General features: G+C 50.0%; 1 protein-coding gene across 1 annotated transcript in view; it reads left to right on the top strand.

Annotated features, from left to right (window-relative positions):
* ATRN (attractin) overlaps window positions 1-16,787 on the top strand; it is an 81,980-nt gene that overhangs the window by 36,482 nt on the left and 28,711 nt on the right. Inside the window, exons 6-24 of the mRNA XM_072126344.1 lie at window positions 1,015-1,183; window positions 1,666-1,756; window positions 1,835-2,078; window positions 2,903-3,086; window positions 3,204-3,358; window positions 4,418-4,502; window positions 4,647-4,867; window positions 4,942-5,060; window positions 5,144-5,282; window positions 5,985-6,169; window positions 6,281-6,500; window positions 7,423-7,608; window positions 7,753-7,986; window positions 9,031-9,168; window positions 9,255-9,348; window positions 9,464-9,516; window positions 11,458-11,552; window positions 12,507-12,585; window positions 12,763-12,920. Of these exons, the coding sequence (XP_071982445.1) occupies window positions 1,015-1,183; window positions 1,666-1,756; window positions 1,835-2,078; window positions 2,903-3,086; window positions 3,204-3,358; window positions 4,418-4,502; window positions 4,647-4,867; window positions 4,942-5,060; window positions 5,144-5,282; window positions 5,985-6,169; window positions 6,281-6,500; window positions 7,423-7,608; window positions 7,753-7,986; window positions 9,031-9,168; window positions 9,255-9,348; window positions 9,464-9,516; window positions 11,458-11,552; window positions 12,507-12,585; window positions 12,763-12,920 (2,849 nt within the window). The remainder of the gene's footprint in view (window positions 1-1,014; window positions 1,184-1,665; window positions 1,757-1,834; window positions 2,079-2,902; window positions 3,087-3,203; window positions 3,359-4,417; window positions 4,503-4,646; window positions 4,868-4,941; window positions 5,061-5,143; window positions 5,283-5,984; window positions 6,170-6,280; window positions 6,501-7,422; window positions 7,609-7,752; window positions 7,987-9,030; window positions 9,169-9,254; window positions 9,349-9,463; window positions 9,517-11,457; window positions 11,553-12,506; window positions 12,586-12,762; window positions 12,921-16,787) is intronic.

Here is a 16,787-nt window from a genome sequence, read left to right as displayed (position 1 = left end):
CATGGATAATTTACACACACACAAGGTAATCCGAGCTGAACTTCCAGGAGCGGATAATCTCTTGTTACATTACTATGTTTAAGGATTAGAGGTGTCAGCGTCAGGTCGCTGTCTGGCCACACATTTCCCTGGGGTATTAAATCTGGCCGCACAGATGCTGGATATCTGTGCGCGAGGCTTATCTGCACGATGCCACCAATATCTGCCGCTAAGAGATTACAAGCCACACGTGGAGTGTGGGACAAGGAAAACTGTGTGGGAACATAACTGCGCGCAGATGATGGACACTGAGCAGATGTTCTGGTGTAGGAGGGCAGATTATCAGAAACCAACAAGGCGCCTCTCCTATTCTACCAGTGTTGTCATAGCCAGGCAGGAGAGCAGGAAGCCCTTAGCCAATAGCTGCAGAGCAGGGAGTGTGTGAGGGGTATCCTCAGCCAATAGCTGCAGAGCAGGAAGTGTGTGAGGGGTATCCTCAGCCAATAGCTGCAGAGCAGGAAGTGTGTGAGGGGTATCCTCAGCCAATAGCTGCAGAGCAAGGAGTGTGTGAGGTAAATCCTCAGCCAATAGCTGCAGAGCAAGGAAGTGTGTGAGGTAAATCCCCAGCCAATAGCTGCAGAGCAGGAAGTGTGTGAGGTACATCCTCAGCCAATAGCTGCAGAGCAAGGAGTGTGTGAGGGGTATCCTCAGCCAATAGCTGCAGAGCAAGGAGTGTGTGAGGTAAATCCCCAGCCAATAGCTGCAGAGCAGGAAGTGTGTGAGGTAAATCCCCAGCCAATAGCTGCAGAGCAGGAAGTGTGTGAGGTACATCCTCAGCCAATAGCTGCACAGCAGGAAGTGATGTCAAAGATAGGGCGACCTCCGCTGTACATCCCAGGAACATGCAGCAGCAAGTGGCTGTGATAAGTGGGGAATAATCGCTGTGTAGCTCCATTGTAGTGTAGAAATATTATATCTTTTTGTATATGTAGCTTTGTTTTTTTTCTTACTTTTCAGTTTTTTTTGTATTTTCAGGTCCTGGATGTTCCATCCCAGTCCCTGCCAACCAGTCATTCTGGACCCGCGAGGAGTTCTCCATCCCCTCCCTGGGCCGAGCCTCTCACAAAGCTTTGGTCCTGGACGACGTCATGTGGATCGTTGGCGGCTACATGTTCAACCGCTCCAATACTGAGATGGTTATAGCGTGAGAACCTCCGTTTTTATCATTATTCGTGCAGTACCTTGAGGCCACCGGATTCTCAAGATCTCTGTTGCCAGTCAGTGAATGTGAATTGTTAAGCTGTGGCCCGGCGCTGTTACATTGTTGAAGGAACATTCCAGTCACATCTTATCCACTGAATTATACATGGTTCGTGGCCTGAAGGAAGGAGCAGTACTCAATGATGTCCATGCTCCTCCCTTCAGAGCCTGCACTATGTGTTATTCAATGAATTTGCTTTGTCTGGGGTGTTCCTTTAAGCAGACTCTGCTTCGGGGTTGTGGACTGAAATGTGATCAACGGCCACAAGCAAAGATCTTAGAAATCTAAAGCAAATTAACTCGCACAAAGTTTCGGAAGTTTTCATGTAACATTTTTTGGTTTTGATACAGTTTACTTGAGACATGGGGGGGCTCATTGGGGATGATTTATGGGGTTCTGCAGTAACTGGGTCGTGTCTTGTGCAGGTATAACCTGGTCTCCCACGAGTGGCTCCAGCTGCCCAGCTCCGTGAACTCGGTCAGCGTGCGATATGGACACTCCCTGGCGCTGTATAAGGTAACCTCTCGTGCTCATGCTACGCTCACACTTATGTGACCACATGAAGGTTGTACGACTTTCTCCCCGTCCCTTTAGGATAAGATTTACATGTTTGGCGGTAAGATAGACTCCACGGGGAACGTCTCCAGCCAGCTGTGGGTGTTCCACGTTCAGAACCAGTCGTGGGCCCAGCTCTTTCCTAATGCCAAGGAGCAGTACGCGGTGGTGGGGCACTCGGCACACATCGTCACCCTCAGGGACGGCAGTACGGTCATGCTGGTGTTTTTCGGGCACTGTCCCCTCTATGGTTATATCAGCAGCATCCAGACATATAACCTGGGTGAGTAAGGAGCCTCCGTTATTTCCCTCTATGCTCAAATGTTTACTAGTCAGGGCTCAAAAACATGTCTGACCCAATACTGCTCAAAGCTGGGGGTTTGTTTCAGTTGTATGCAGTCTTCATTATGCTTTGGAAGCTAATGGATCAGGATGCTATGTAAAGATTATTATTTTTTTAGCAAATGTAACCCAGAAGCACTACTGAACCCCTTTTGGGACATTTTTAGGTTCTTGGTGGAGCTTCAACCAGTGTTAGGTATTTTCCTTATCAGACCTTTGTGTATGTTAGTGGCAGCAGGACTGTGAAAATCGTTTCATTTTCCAGGATTCTGGTGTCTCCAATTGCACCGTGGCGGGTCCTTACATCGCTGTTCTCTTTGCACTGTGAATTGAAATCCCTGCACAGCCCTTCCCATCTGCTCTAAGTGACTTCTGTACTATTCACCAAGGTGTCTGCTGCAGCATTTACTCAGAGCAAAGGGGATGATAGGGCTTTGGAGCAGTTTAAATTCAGGGAATGAGGTGCTCAGCAGTGTAAGTACACAAAGGTGAAAGTACAATCCCAGAATCTAAATCTATAGTTCACAGTCCTCCAGCTACTAACAACATACACATATGATGACACATCTCTGCAGAGACAGTACTTAACACTGGAAGCAGTTTGTATGGTCAGTACTGGTGACGGGTTCCCTTTTAAAGTTTTTTCTGCGTCTAATAAATTGTCAGCAGCAGTGTGTAGAAAGGGTTAAACAGACGTATCCCGGACTTATGGCGTGTGGGTGTCCGTCACAACCTGTTGATTTATTTTCCTACTTGTATGTTTAGATACCAATGTTTGGGACATCGCTGGGACCTCTGGGGCTTTAGTCCAGGGAGGATACGGCCATAGCAGCGCCTATGATGAAAACACTCGATCCATCTACATCCACGGGGGATACAAGGCCTTCACTGCGAACAAATACCGCCTGGCCGATGACCTGTACAAGTACGAGGTGGACAAGAGCAAGTGGTAAGTCCTGCAGCGTCTATCACCATGGATCTGTGGGATTTGGCTGGTGTGATGGCCCCCTCTAGTGGCTGGAGGAGGGTAGTGCAGCAGAATCTGATTGTGTCCGATTGTTTCCAGGACGATCCTGAAAGACAGTAAGTTCTTCCGCTATCTGCACACGGCGGTGATAGTCAGCGGCACCATGCTGGTGTTTGGCGGGAACACCCACAACGACACGTCCATGAGCTACGGGGCTAAGTGTTTCTCCAAGGACTTCATGGCGTATGATATCGGTGAGTGCACGGAACAATCCAACCCATTGTTTTTAATTTTGTGCCATCAATCTTACAGAACAAATGACATTTACATATTCACTTCATTCCTGGGGGTCTGATCTGCGGCTCCATTGATAGGACTTCCAGGATGACTGGCAGGAAACCTCATGCGGGTACTTGCTTTTCTGCCCCATGAATAGGTATCTTTAACTGAGGGTTAGCATCCAACCACCGGACCCTGTAATTATCAAGTAATAAGGGACTAAAAGTCCCACAAAGCACCAAGGAGCAGGATTACATGGACGAATATGGATGTTTTATCTGACCCACCCCTTTAACGTGTCCTAAAAGTGCTCACCAGTAATTGTGAAGCTTCAGGACAAAGTTCTTCTAAGGATAGTTTAGCACATCCTTTGTGTATTGGAAAAGATGGGGTAAATATATCTCATCAAGAATTTAAGTCACACATCCATAGATATAATAATGCAAAAACAAAAGAACGAAAGAGATGTGTATGAATGACAAGAAATAAACTTTATTATGTTAAACATAATAAAGTTTATTTCTTGTCATTCATACACATCTCTTTCGTTCTTTTGTTTTTGCATAGTTTAGCACATCCGGGAGGTCCGGTGGCTTCTCATGGGATTCAAGATATCACTTGTTCATATGCAGATCATTCCGTGCAGATTTTGCCTCTTTTCATGTGATCAAAGAGAGAGGATAAGTGTCTGATCTCTGAGGGTCCTACTCCTAAGTCCCCCTGAAATTCTCTATACAAATGGAGCATTGGTGCTAATTTTAGTGGACCCTGGTAGTCCCTGGTAGTGGCAGAGGGGTGCACTGGACCTTGTGGCCACTCCCATAGTGCACTTGTAGAAAGACATGCTTATGATGTCACCTACAAGGACCTATCATCCGGAGCGCTCAGTCCCTAGAATGTATATTGCCAGTTAGATACATCCTCCTGGATAACATATCATATATATGTTCTGCTAGACACGTTGGGTCTGTATTCAGAAGCTTGGGGCTCTCATTTCCTCCACTATGACTAAACCTTTTCATATTCTGTCTTAGCTTGTGATACCTGGCACGTTCTGCCGCATCCTACGCTGGATCATGACGTCAATCGCTTCGGCCACACCGCTGTCATGGAAAATGGGTAAAAACTATAGAAACCTTATTGGACCTGTCCCCTTCTATCTGCCCCGCCCCTCGATATCATATCATACAGCTGTCATAGGAGTCTAGATATCATGGGAATTAGCAGTCACATCTGGTAATAGTGTTTTGTCCTCTTTTCCAGCACCATGTTCGTGTTTGGGGGTTTCAATAGCCTCCTGCTCGGCGACCTCCTGACGTACACCTCCAAGAGCTGTCAGGCTTTTACCACCAACGCGTCTTGTCTGGCCGCAGGACCCGGAGTGCGATGTGTCTGGGACAGCGCAGCCGCCCAGTGCTTGTCCTGGGAACAGGCCTCCCCCAAGCTACAAAACGAGACACTCCTCTCCTGTCCTGCAGTCATATGTAAGTTACTTACCTCCTCCCTCCTCACTTACAGTCATTATTCTTTGTTACATTGAGTGATTGTGCCCCCGCAGATTCGGAGAGCGACAGCCGCTGTGATCAGTACACGGACTGCTTCAGCTGCACAGTCAACTCAAACGGTTGTCGCTGGTGTAACGACCAGTGCATGTCCCTCACCCAAAACTGCAGCCAGGTCAGTGACCACCGGAGGCGCTACTCCCTTCCGTATCTCTGCAGTGTTACCTTCTATGTACTGAATGCATGTTCCATCTACAGGGAGCGGTCTTATTATATGAGCAATGTCCCAAGAGTAACTACGGCTTTTACTGCACCAAGAAGACGAGCTGTAAGAGCTGTGCCATGGACCAGAACTGCCAGTGGGAACCTCGCAACCAGGAGTGCATTGGGCTGCCAGGTAATGCATCAGCTGCACCAGACTACAGATAAACCCTGTGAAGTCGGATCCCTCAGTCATCTTACAAAAAGTAGAAATAAGAGAGATAAGAATGTGTAGGATCAGACTACACAGGGTTTCCTCTGTAGTCTTTAAACATAAATGCATAAACAATTTGTTTTTTGGTAACTTAAATGGGTATTCTAATCTGGGCATTCACTTTTCATTTAATTTTGCTGCTGTATGCACACATTTGTTCAATAGCATGATATTAACAAAATATGCCTGTGTCAATATAATTTCCATTAAATATAGCCATATTGTCTTACACAAATGAGAAAGCTGTCCTTGGATACGACCCCCCTACCCCCTTAGAGCAGTGGCCAGGCATGCATTATTGAGGTGTTTCAGCGTTCATTACCACAGGACGGCTGTGGGACATGCAGTAACTTCCGGACATTTCATATACAAAAACTATTTATTTCTATGTGCAATCCAGCAGTGGTGGTCGTATCCAAGGACATAAATACACACACAAATTTTTTTTTAATGACATCCAATTGAAGAAGTGTATGTATATTGGCAAATTAATTCAATTAAATGGCTGTGCCCAGATGACAATTTTTGGTGATTTAGGCAAACCGTTTGTGATGGTTTACATATAAAAGCGTATAGGTCTTCATTGCTTTGCATAACCCTACAATTCCCCAAAATTCCCCCCAGAAAACATCTGTGGAGCCAACTGGCAACTAGTGGAAAGCTCCTGCCTGAAAATCATGAACAACAAGGATAATTATGATAATTATGACAACTCGAAGCTGTCGTGTCACCAGCACAACGCAATGCTAGCATCTCTCACCACCCCCAAGAAGGTGGAGTTTGTGTTGAAGCAGCTGCAGAACATGCAGGTAAGGGGACTGCTTCACTGTTTGCATTCAGTGACAGCAAGCGGAATTATTCATAATGAGAATGTTCTGCATTTTCCTGAAAACCCTTTTAATTAACATATTTTCTTAAAGGCAAAGAGTGAACTCACCCCTTGGGTTGGCCTCCGGAAGATCAATGTATCCTACTGGTGTTGGGAAGACATGTCGCCCTTCACTAACACCACCCTGCAGTGGCAGCCGGGGGAGCCCAGCGGTGCCGGATTCTGCGGATATCTGGCCGAACCTTCTACCTCTGGTTTAAAAGCGGCAACCTGCATCAACCAGATAAATGGCAGCATCTGTGAAAGACCTGGTGAGCCCCTGCTTTAATGACTTAAAGTGTAACTCCAATTCCAAAATAATTTTTACAGAAATGTGTGTGATTCCTCCTTACAAAACAGACAGAATGAACCCCATATTGTGCTGCTCGCCCCTTTTCTTTACAAAGTTTTTCCAAAAATTTCTCAGTTCTGAAGCTACTTGTCAGGAATGATCCTCCGCAGCGGTGAAGTAGCAGGAGACTGATCTCTTCCTGTCTTTGCCCTAAGGCTGAGAAAATGATGAGCTGCCCTAACTTCCCTAGTATCACATGTCCTCCCCCTCCTCCCTCCAGAGTGAGAAGAAACATCACATGATCTCCCCCTTCTCCCTCTATAGTGAGCATCACATGACCTCACACTTCTTCCTCCAGAGTAGGAAGCAGCATCAGATTACCTCCTCTCTCCAGAGTGAGCAGGAAGCAGCATCACATGACCTTCTCCTACCTCCATAGTGAGCAGGAAGCGGCATAACATGACCTCCCCCTCCTCCCTCCAGAGTGAGGAGAAAGCAGCATGACACAACCTCCCCCCTCCTCCATGCAGAGTGAGCGAGCAGGAAGCAGCATCACATGACCTTCCCCTCCTTCCTCCAGGGTGAGCAGGAAGCAGCATGACACAACCTTCCCCCTGCAGAGTGAGCAGGAAGCAGCATGACACAACCTCCCCCCTCCTCCCTGCAGAGTGAGCAGGAAGCAGCATGACACAACCCCCCCCTCCTCCTCCTCCCTGCAGAGTGAGCAGAAAGCAGCATGACACAACCTCCCCCCTCCTCCCTCCACAGTGAGCAGGAAGCAGCATCACATTATTTCCATGGTACAGGGTACATAATAGCAGGGATTTGGAGGTTTGTGTACATCTCATACGTTTTTTGGCTTTTTTCCATTTATTGTGCTATTACTTGTCTCTCGATCACAGCCAATCACAGCGCCAAGCAGTGCCGCACCCCGTGTGCCTCACGGGCGCAGTGTTCGGAGTGCACCAGCGCCAGCTCCGAGTGCATGTGGTGCAGCAACATGAAGCAGTGCGTGGACTCCAACGCCTACGTGGCCTCCTTCCCATACGGGCAGTGTATGGAGTGGTACACCATGAGCAACTGTCCACGTACGTACGCCACGCTGATTGTCTATATGATGGGGGTGGCTGGGTGTCTCTGGTGTTAGCACGCCTATACACCTATACTATACATACACAGGGGGGGGGGGGGGTTATGCTTCACTTTCTAATTTTTGTATTTGTCGCTCACAGCTGAGAACTGCTCTGGATACCGTACGTGTGGCCAGTGCCTGGACCAGCCGGGGTGCGGGTGGTGTACTGACCCCAGTAACACCGGGAAGGGGCAGTGCATAGAGGCTTCTTTCCGGGGACCCATGAAACTGCCCAACATTTCCGCAATTGCAAAGGATAATTCGGAGCCGGTCCTGGATCCTACCCTGTGCAATGCCAATAACAACTACAGCTGGTCCTTCATCCAGTGCCCAGGTACAGAAGGAGACTAACCCCTCACCTACCTCCGACACTACTTGCACTTAAAGGGAACCTGTCAGCAGGTTTGACCTTCTACAAATAAATTGTAATAATTGTTGATAATGTAAGGTAAGTTAAGAGTCAAGTTAAGAGGCAGCAGGGGGATAGTCATATAAGATTGCCCTATCCTCTGTTCTATATCACCTAGAAAAATGTTGCTGGTGTCATATTAAAGATAAGAATTTCATCTTTTCAATAACAGCAGGATTGTGGTTGTGTGAGCTACAGAAGAAGAGATAAAAAAAAATCGCAGCCACAAACGCCACAATAGAGGTCTATGGCGTCTGGGTGAGCATGGCTGGGTAGTGTGCATGAGGCCTTAATGTCTGTATCTCCAGTTCTGTACATCACACAACCACAAGCCTCGTGTGATCTGGAGGATGAGATTCTTCTCTTTAATATGACACAAAAAGCATCTAGGTGCTACTAAACCGTAAGCATCTAGGTGCTACTAAACCGTAAGCATCTAGGTGCTACTAAACCGGCATCTGAAGTTTGACTCATCCCAGGGAAAAAATCTGACTCTTCCCTGTTCAGTTTCACATGGCCGGGGAGGATACTTACAGGTAAAAAAGAGGGAATTATAGAAAGGACATTTCATCTCCTTCCCCAGGTAGAGAGTTAGTAGTTTAATTGGTAATTTATGGTGACAGGTTCCCTTTAAGGATGTATATGCATGGGTTGTGTCCTCACACTGCTGTGCTCTTTGCTCTCTGCTTTGAATTTTTCTTTACGCGCTTAAGGATGTAGTGTCCCACCAGAAGCTTGCTGCAGCTTTTACTTTGAGCAAAGGGGAGTGACTGTAGAGCACACAATGCAGAGCGCTCAGATCACAGCTGTGTGAGGACTCCTTCCAACACACTTCGTAAAGCTCCAGTGCTATTGGTTTCATAGTAGTTGTTGGTCATGTTGTGGTCAAAAGCATTGTCCCCCTAACCTGTGACCCTCCAAGTTCCCCCAGTACTACAACTCCCATCATGCCCTTGTCATTGTTTGTAGCCTGCCAGTGCAACGGACACAGCAAATGCATCAATGAAAGTATCTGCGAGAAGTGTCAGGACCTGACCACCGGCAAGAACTGTGACACCTGTATCTCCGGCTACTACGGGGACCCCACCAACGGGGGGTCCTGCCAGCGTATGTACTACCTCATACTGTCCTGCTGGGGGCGCTGTCCTTCTTATACAGGAGGATTCCTAACAATATGTGATGTTTATCTACAGCCTGCAAATGTAACGGCCACGCGTCCATGTGCAACACCAACAGCGGCAAGTGCTTCTGTACCACCAAGGGGATCAAGGGCGAGGAGTGCCAGCTGTAAGTACCAGGACAGCAAGCAGAGCTAGTGACACTGATAGCAATGCTCAGTCCTGCCGGAGGAGAAGACCTGGATATCCCAGGACAACAATAACTTATATCTTGTTATCTGTAGGTGTGAAGTCGAAAATCGATATCAAGGGAACCCCCTGAAAGGAACGTGTTACTGTAAGTACTGCAAATCCTGAGTAATACATAGAAAGGGATAGATGTGGGGGTACAGTACATAGGAGGGGGCAGGCTGTATGATGTGGGGGTACAGTACATAGGAGGGGGCGGGCTGTGTGATGTGGGGGTACAGTACATAGGAGGGGACAGGCTGTATGATGTGGGGGTACAGTACATAGGAGGGGGCGGGCTGTGTGATGTGGGGGTACAGTACATAGGGGGCAGGGTGTGTGATGTGGGGGTACAGTACATAGGAGGGGGCAGACTGTATCATGTGGGGGTACACTGTAGGAGGGGGCGGGCTGTATGATGTGGGGGTACACTGTAGAAGGGGGCGGGCTGTATGATGTGGGGGTACACTGTAGAAGGGGGCAGGCTGTATGATGTCGGGGTACACTGTAGAAGGGGGCAGGCTGTATGATGTCGGGGTACACTGTAGAAGGGGGCGGGCTGTATGATGTCGGGGTACACTGTAGAAGGGGGCGGGCTGTATGATGTGGGAGTACACTGTAGGAGGGGATAGGCAGTATGATCTTGGGGGTACAGTACATAGGAGGGGACAGGCTGTGTGATGTGGGAGTACACTGCTGAAAGAGGGGGCAGGCTGTGTGATGTGGGAGTACACTGTAGGAGGGGGCAGGCTGTATGATGTGTGGGTACAGTACATAGGAGGGGGCAGGCTGTATGATGTGGGGGTGCACTGTAGGAGAGGGCGGGCTGTATGATGTGGGGTACACTGTAGGAGGGGGCAGGCTGTATGATGTGGGGTGCACTGTAGGAGGGGGCGGGCTGTATGATGTGGGGGTGCACTGTAGGAGGGGGCAGGCTGTATGATGTGGGGGTACACTGTAGGAAGGGATAGGTAGTATGATGTGGGGGTACACTGCAGGAGGGGGCAGGCTGTATGATGTGGGGGGACACTGTAGGAGAGGGCGGGCTGTATGATGTGGGGTACACTGTAGGAGGGGGCAGGCTGTATGATGTGGGGTACACTGTAGGAGGGGGCGGGCTGTATGATGTGGGGGTGCACTGTAGGAGGGGGCAGGCTGTATGATGTGGGGGTACACTGTAGGAGGGGGCGGGCTGTATGATGTGGGGGTACACTGTAGGAGGGGGCGGGCTGTATGATGTGGGGGTACACTGTAGGAGGGGGCGGGCTGTATGATGTGGGGGTACACTGTAGGAGGGGGCGGGCTGTATGATGTGGGGGTGCACTGTAGGAGGGGGCGGGCTGTATGATGTGGGGGTGCACTGTGGGAGGGGGCGGGCTGTATGATGTGGGGGTGCACTGTAGGAGGGGTGGGCTGTATGATGTGGGGTACACTGTAGGAGGGGGCGGGCTGTATGATGTGGGGTACACTGTAGGAGGGGGCGGGCTGTATGATGTGGGGTACACTGTAGGAGGGGGCGGGCTGTATGATGTGGGGGTGCACTGTAGGAGGGGGCGGGCTGTATGATGTGGGGGGACACTGTAGGAGGGGGCGGGCTGTATGATGTGGGGGTGCACTGTAGGAGGGGGCGGGCTGTATGATGTGGGGGTGCACTGTAGGAGGGGGCAGGCTGTATAATCTGATGTTTTTAGTTGTATGTTCCTTGCTGGGTGCACAGCGCCACCTACAGGCCTAAGGGTGAAAACGATACTAAGAAATGTGATTGATAGGTTGAACACGAGCGGTAAATAAATCTTTCTATGTCGCCATTATATTCCACAGCGCTGTGCAGATGATGGGGGGTGGGGGATACAATAAAAATACAAAAGCACAATAACATTGTCAGACGAAACAATAGGAGTGAGGGCCCTGGTCATAAGAGCTTACACTCTACACATATACAATATTATGTTTCTATTCTATGTGTCACATTCTGCTTGATACATGAAGTAGCGATTGCTGTATTAGGAGGTGCGGGAGTCTCACCCTGTACACGTCTTGTTCCCCGCAGACACCCTGCTCATAGACTACCAGTTCACCTTCAGCCTGTCCCAGGAGGACGACAGATACTACACCGCCATCAACTTTGTGGCCACTCCAGAGGAGGTGAGTGACTCTTTGCTAGGTTTTGGGTCTTGTTAACTATAGATGGTTGTTGTAGAGACTGGATATTGTCTATCTCATGCAGGGGTCCCATTACCTGGGCCTGTAGGGTCCACAACTGGTCAGAGAGGAGTCAGTGTTACATCTATAATGGTAGAGGCACAACCCGGGGCAAGGTGCTTGAGGGATCCCAAATCTTCTCTGCCACATAAAGCCCCTACTCTATAAATAGCAGGTGGTAGATGGGTCCAGGACCCCTGTATCACCAGACTCGTCCTGTAGCTGAGAGCCGTCTGACACGTCTCTGTTTTCTCTGTATCTCCTTCTTCCTTTCTTCCCTCTCCTTCTAAATTTACACATCTAAATCTGAGGCTTAAAATATCTTCCACTGTCTGTGCCAGAAATAAATCTTGAAGACGCTCCGCTAGATAGAAGAGATCTGATACAAATCACAGTCTGGTGTGACAGATACGGCCATCATTCTGCCAGCCACAGCAGTGCAGAGGACTTCAGCAAAAAGCCCTCATCATTAAGGGATAGCGGTGTCCTCCGTTCTCATGAGGTCATTATGTGAGGCGGATCAGAGCCCCGAAATCTTAAAGTGCAGATTCTGCTGATGTGGAGTCGTCTTCTACTGTGTACAATCACATAATAGTGACCCCCAAAGCTACAAACAAGAGGTAGAGGGTGTCACCTGCACTTTTATGGTCAGGACCCTCTTAAAGGGACGTTACACCAAAGTTTTCAAAGCACAACTTTATGTGCTCCCCTTTCCCCGCCTGCTGTATTGTCTCTCTGAGTGTAGGAAGGAGAGGGTTTTACATATATGGAGGAAGCGTCGTGTAGCTATATAGGACCACCTCACCATGTATGCGGCCCCTGGTCTGGCACTACAACCCCCAGCATAACTCAGGAGGTTTTATAGCTGAACTCTTCATGTATTTTATCTTCTTGCAGCAAAACAGAGACCTGGACATGTTCATCAACGCATCCAAGAACTTCAACCTGAACATCACGTGGGCCCCCAGCTTTGCAGGTAAATAACAGATAGGACTCTGCTACATCGTGCTGAGCTCAGGTCACTTATATTCTACCGTACATACAAGTCCTGCTGCATAATCCACCCAACATGCAGATATTATCCACTCTGTGTATGTGGGATGTTACAGGGTCAGGATTGTTCTGGTGTTGAAGGTTTGTGCTCTTCTTACAGCGGGCACCCAGGCCGGAGAAGAGATCCCCATCATCTCCAGGACCAACATCAAGGAATGTAAAGACACCTTCTCCAATGAGAAGTTTGACTTCCACAATAACCCCAACATCACCTTCTTCGTCTACGTCAGTAACTTCACCTGGCCCATAAAGATACAGGTAGGTGTCCCCGGACCCCCAGCTCCTCGCTCCTCGCTCCCCACCGTGTAGTCACTTTGTAGGGTGAGGCTCTCCATCCCTATGGAAGGTAAAGTTGTAGTAATCATTCAAGGCTGAATTCACGCGGCCGCTCAGGGGATGTATATACAGTGACCTATATACGTCACGTATACGTCCCTCATAGGCTGGTAATGGGTGTGTGGCGCTGTATGGGAGCGGTACCGTACCGTTCCGTAGTCGTGAATAGATAGGACATGTCAGCAGATGCGCCATATATCCCTGTGGAGAGGGGCGGGGGTGAGCAGCATGCTACGGTACGGTACAGTGTGAATGCGCCCTAAAAGGGTTTTCTTATTACAGGCATTAATTCTTTATACACAAGTTTTGTTGGGAGTGTGAGCACAGGGGACTCCCCCACCTGCCGAACAGGGGGGTTACCTGTTCTCCTTAGCTGTATTATATTTACTAAGGACGTAGAGGTTAGTCTTAGAGGTCCTATAGAAGTTAGTTGTGCACAGACCAAGGCCTGATCAAAAAGTCCCGAAATGTTTCATTTATTTTTGGGTTTCAGACTGTGTTGTTGTTATTATGATGTAGGTGGAGTCGTGACAACTTTATAATCTATTAACGCTGTAAAATGGGCAACAACCTCTCCAGGCAGTTATTTTCTTGTGTCCTGCCATGGCGTGCTGTCATAGTCTTACTCAGACTTTATGTGGTTGAAGGAAACTTTAGACTTCTCCTTTTGTCACATACCTGCATCCCCTGACATGGAAGCCCCCAGTATTCCCCATACCCCTTACATGGTGGCCCCCTGTATCCCTCCTTCCCTTGACAAGGACGTGGCGGTCCTCGGCGTCTCCTGGACGTGGCGCTCCTCGGCGTCTCCTGGACGTGGCGCTCCTCGGCGTCTCCTGGACGTGGCGCTCCTCGGCGTCTCCTGGACGTGGCGCTCCTCGGCATTGCACCTTTTCTGTGGCTGCACAGCCTGACGTGGGTTCTCGCTGTTGTAAGACTCTGTTTTTAGAAACATGATCTCAGTCATACGTCCTGCAGCGCTCTGGTAATCTACACATAGAGAGGCAGCAGAGATTGTTCAGTCTCATGGACATTGTGTTTTATAATTGTTTTTTTACAATGCATTTTGCTACTTTTTAGTTTCTTTGTTTTATAGATTGCATAGGACACTCTGCAAGTAGTGCAGTAATAGTAGTAGTGCAGTCCGCACCCCACTGACTATCAGATCCAATGAGGACCTCCATAACTGAAGTAACATAACTGATGGGAGCGGTCATTGGTGCAGGAGGCGTGAGCCGTGAGTGCAGCTGGGAAGTTTTCCCCCGGTTCCTCTCCTGATGCTCTGCTTTGTGCCCGCAGGACAGGACCTAGGAGTGGTAAGTAATTGTGCAGTTCTGCTCCGGATTCTGATGCCGCCACATACAACCAGACATTAAGGTCAGAAGAAGCTGCGCCGCTGTGCAGGGAGGAGAGAAGAAGCTGCGCCGCTGTGCAGGGAGGAGAGAAGAAGCTGCGGCGATATGCAGGAAGGAGATAAGAAGCTGCGGCGCTGTGCAGAGAGGATAGAAGAAGCTGCGGCGCTGTGCAGGGAGGAGAGAAGAAGCTGCGGCGCTGTGCAGGAAGGAGAGAAGAAGCTGCGGCGCTGTGCAGAGAGGAGAGAAGAAGCTGCGGCGCTGTGCAGGGAGGAGAGAAGAAGCTGCGGCGCTGTGCAGGGAGGAGAGAAGAAGCTGCGGCGCTGTGCAGGGAGGAGAGAAGAAGCTGCGGCGCTGTGCAGGGAGGAGAGAAGCAGCTGCGGCGCTGTGCAGGGAGGAGAGAAGCAGCTGCGGCGCTGTGCAGGGAGGAGAGAAGCAGCTGCGGCGCTGTGCAGGGAGGAGAGAAGCAGCTGCGGCGCTGTGCAGGGAGGAGAGAAGCAGCTGCGGCGCTGTGCAGGGAGGAGAGAAGCAGCTGCGGCGCTGTGCAGGGAGGAGAGAAGCAGCTGCGGCGCTGTGCAGGGAGGAGAGAAGCAGCTGCGGCGCTGTGCAGGGAGGAGAGAAGCGGCGGCGGCGCTGTGCAGGGAGGAGAGAAGCAGCGGCGGCGCTGTGCAGGGAGGAGAGAAGCAGCTGCGGCGCTGTGCAGGGAGGAGAGAAGCGGCGGCGGCGCTGTGCAGGGAGGAGAGAAGAGGCGGCGGCGCTGTGCAGGGAGGAGAGAAGCAGCGGCGGCGCTGTGCAGGGAGGAGAGAAGCAGCTGCGGCGCTGTGCAGGGAGGAGAGAAGAGGCGGCGGCGCTGTGCAGGGAGGAGAGAAGCAGCTGCGGCGCTGTGCAGGGAGGAGAGAAGCAGCTGCGGCGCTGTGCAGGGAGGAGAGAAGCAGCTGCGGCGCTGTGCAGGGAGGAGAGAAGCAGCTGCGGCGCTGTGCAGGGAGGAGAGAAGCGGCTGCGGCGCTGTGCAGGGAGGAGTTGCCCTCCCATCACTCCCCAGTTTCGGTCAGTCAGTGGGGTCCCGGCCAGAAGAGTGGAGAGCATCCCCCGTGTGTCCCAACCTTAAACTGTGGAGAAAACTTTAGTTCCTTTAATAAGTTAAGGTTTCCATGTTATAGTGAATATACATGTAGCAGAGCTGAGTTTGTCATGAAAAATCTGTCCTAGATTCTGAGCTGTTGGGGTCATCTCTTAGGGGTCTGCGCCCGGTTTTACACCAATCTTCTCCTGTACCCTCCAGTGGGACAGCATGAGGTCCTAGTGTATGCAGTAAGCTGTCCCAGATGAGGCGCTGGCTCTGCTACACGTCTGTGATGTGAGGTGCGGCTCTGTGCCTCCTTGTGCTGCCCTATGAATGGGCTCCTGTCTGGGAGTTCAGGGCCTTGCAGCTTCCCATGTTTTTGCACCTCTATAAATATCCGTGAAGTGGTCTGAGGCCGCCTGTCGCTTTAGGATGTTTTTTCTGCTCCCACAAATTCCTACTTCCAAGGCGTCCACACAGAGGGTCCTGTGCGCCGGTGAATGGGGTCTCTGTGCTCGACCGCATACTTTGAGGGACGGAGCGGAGTAAATACCTTGTTTATGATGTGTCTCTGCTCACACACACCCGCTGCTATATCCTGACCAAACATCAATACAAACAGCCGCCAACCCTGCCTCCCCGAGGGACCCCGCACATAACTTGCTCTGTGGGGGTGCACTGATAGATTGGGGGGGGCAACCATGTCTGATTGTGGGGGTCACAACTGTCACGCAAGTCACAAGGTTGTCAGATTGTGCCCCAGACTTAAAGGGGGTGTCCTACAGAGGGCCAGTAACAGGATATCTAAAGCTACTTCCTATCCTGGCTGGACTGCTCCTCATGGGCGTGTCCTGACCCTGGCAGAGCCAATCACTGCTTTGGATGGAGTGTTATAATAAAAGCAAATCTAGACGCCCTTCAAGTGAGAAGAAATCTTTTTGTGACGTTTAGGCAAATACAATATTGCCTTTCTGTAACAAAAAGCCGCCAAGAGAAGTAGAACATCAGGTTCCAGTGCTGCAAAGAGCGCTGTATGAGCGGCACGTCTGTGCTCAGGGGGTTGTATTATGATGCCACCACCTAGGTCAACCGCCACCCCCGGCCTCTGATGTGACATCAATAAGAAGACAACTTATCCAACGTATTTCATTGGGTTTGTCCTTCTGTATCAAGTGTTTAATCCTCCCACAGCGCTCCCAGAGGGTAAACGAGGTATTACAATCTAAAGAAAAAAGTGCTCTGTCCGTGTAATTCCTCATACGCCCTCTAGAGGCGCTCTTTGTTAGCTGCTCCCTAGATGAAGGTCCACACCTCACTAATAGGTTTTACTAGAGCTGTGACCTCACGTGTGGATGACTCCAACCTACGTGACCC

Source organism: Engystomops pustulosus, chromosome 1 (genome assembly GCF_040894005.1).
Source record: "Engystomops pustulosus chromosome 1, aEngPut4.maternal, whole genome shotgun sequence".
Lineage (NCBI taxonomy): Eukaryota > Metazoa > Chordata > Amphibia > Anura > Leptodactylidae > Engystomops > Engystomops pustulosus.
This window is presented reverse-complemented; position numbering and strand designations above follow the sequence as displayed.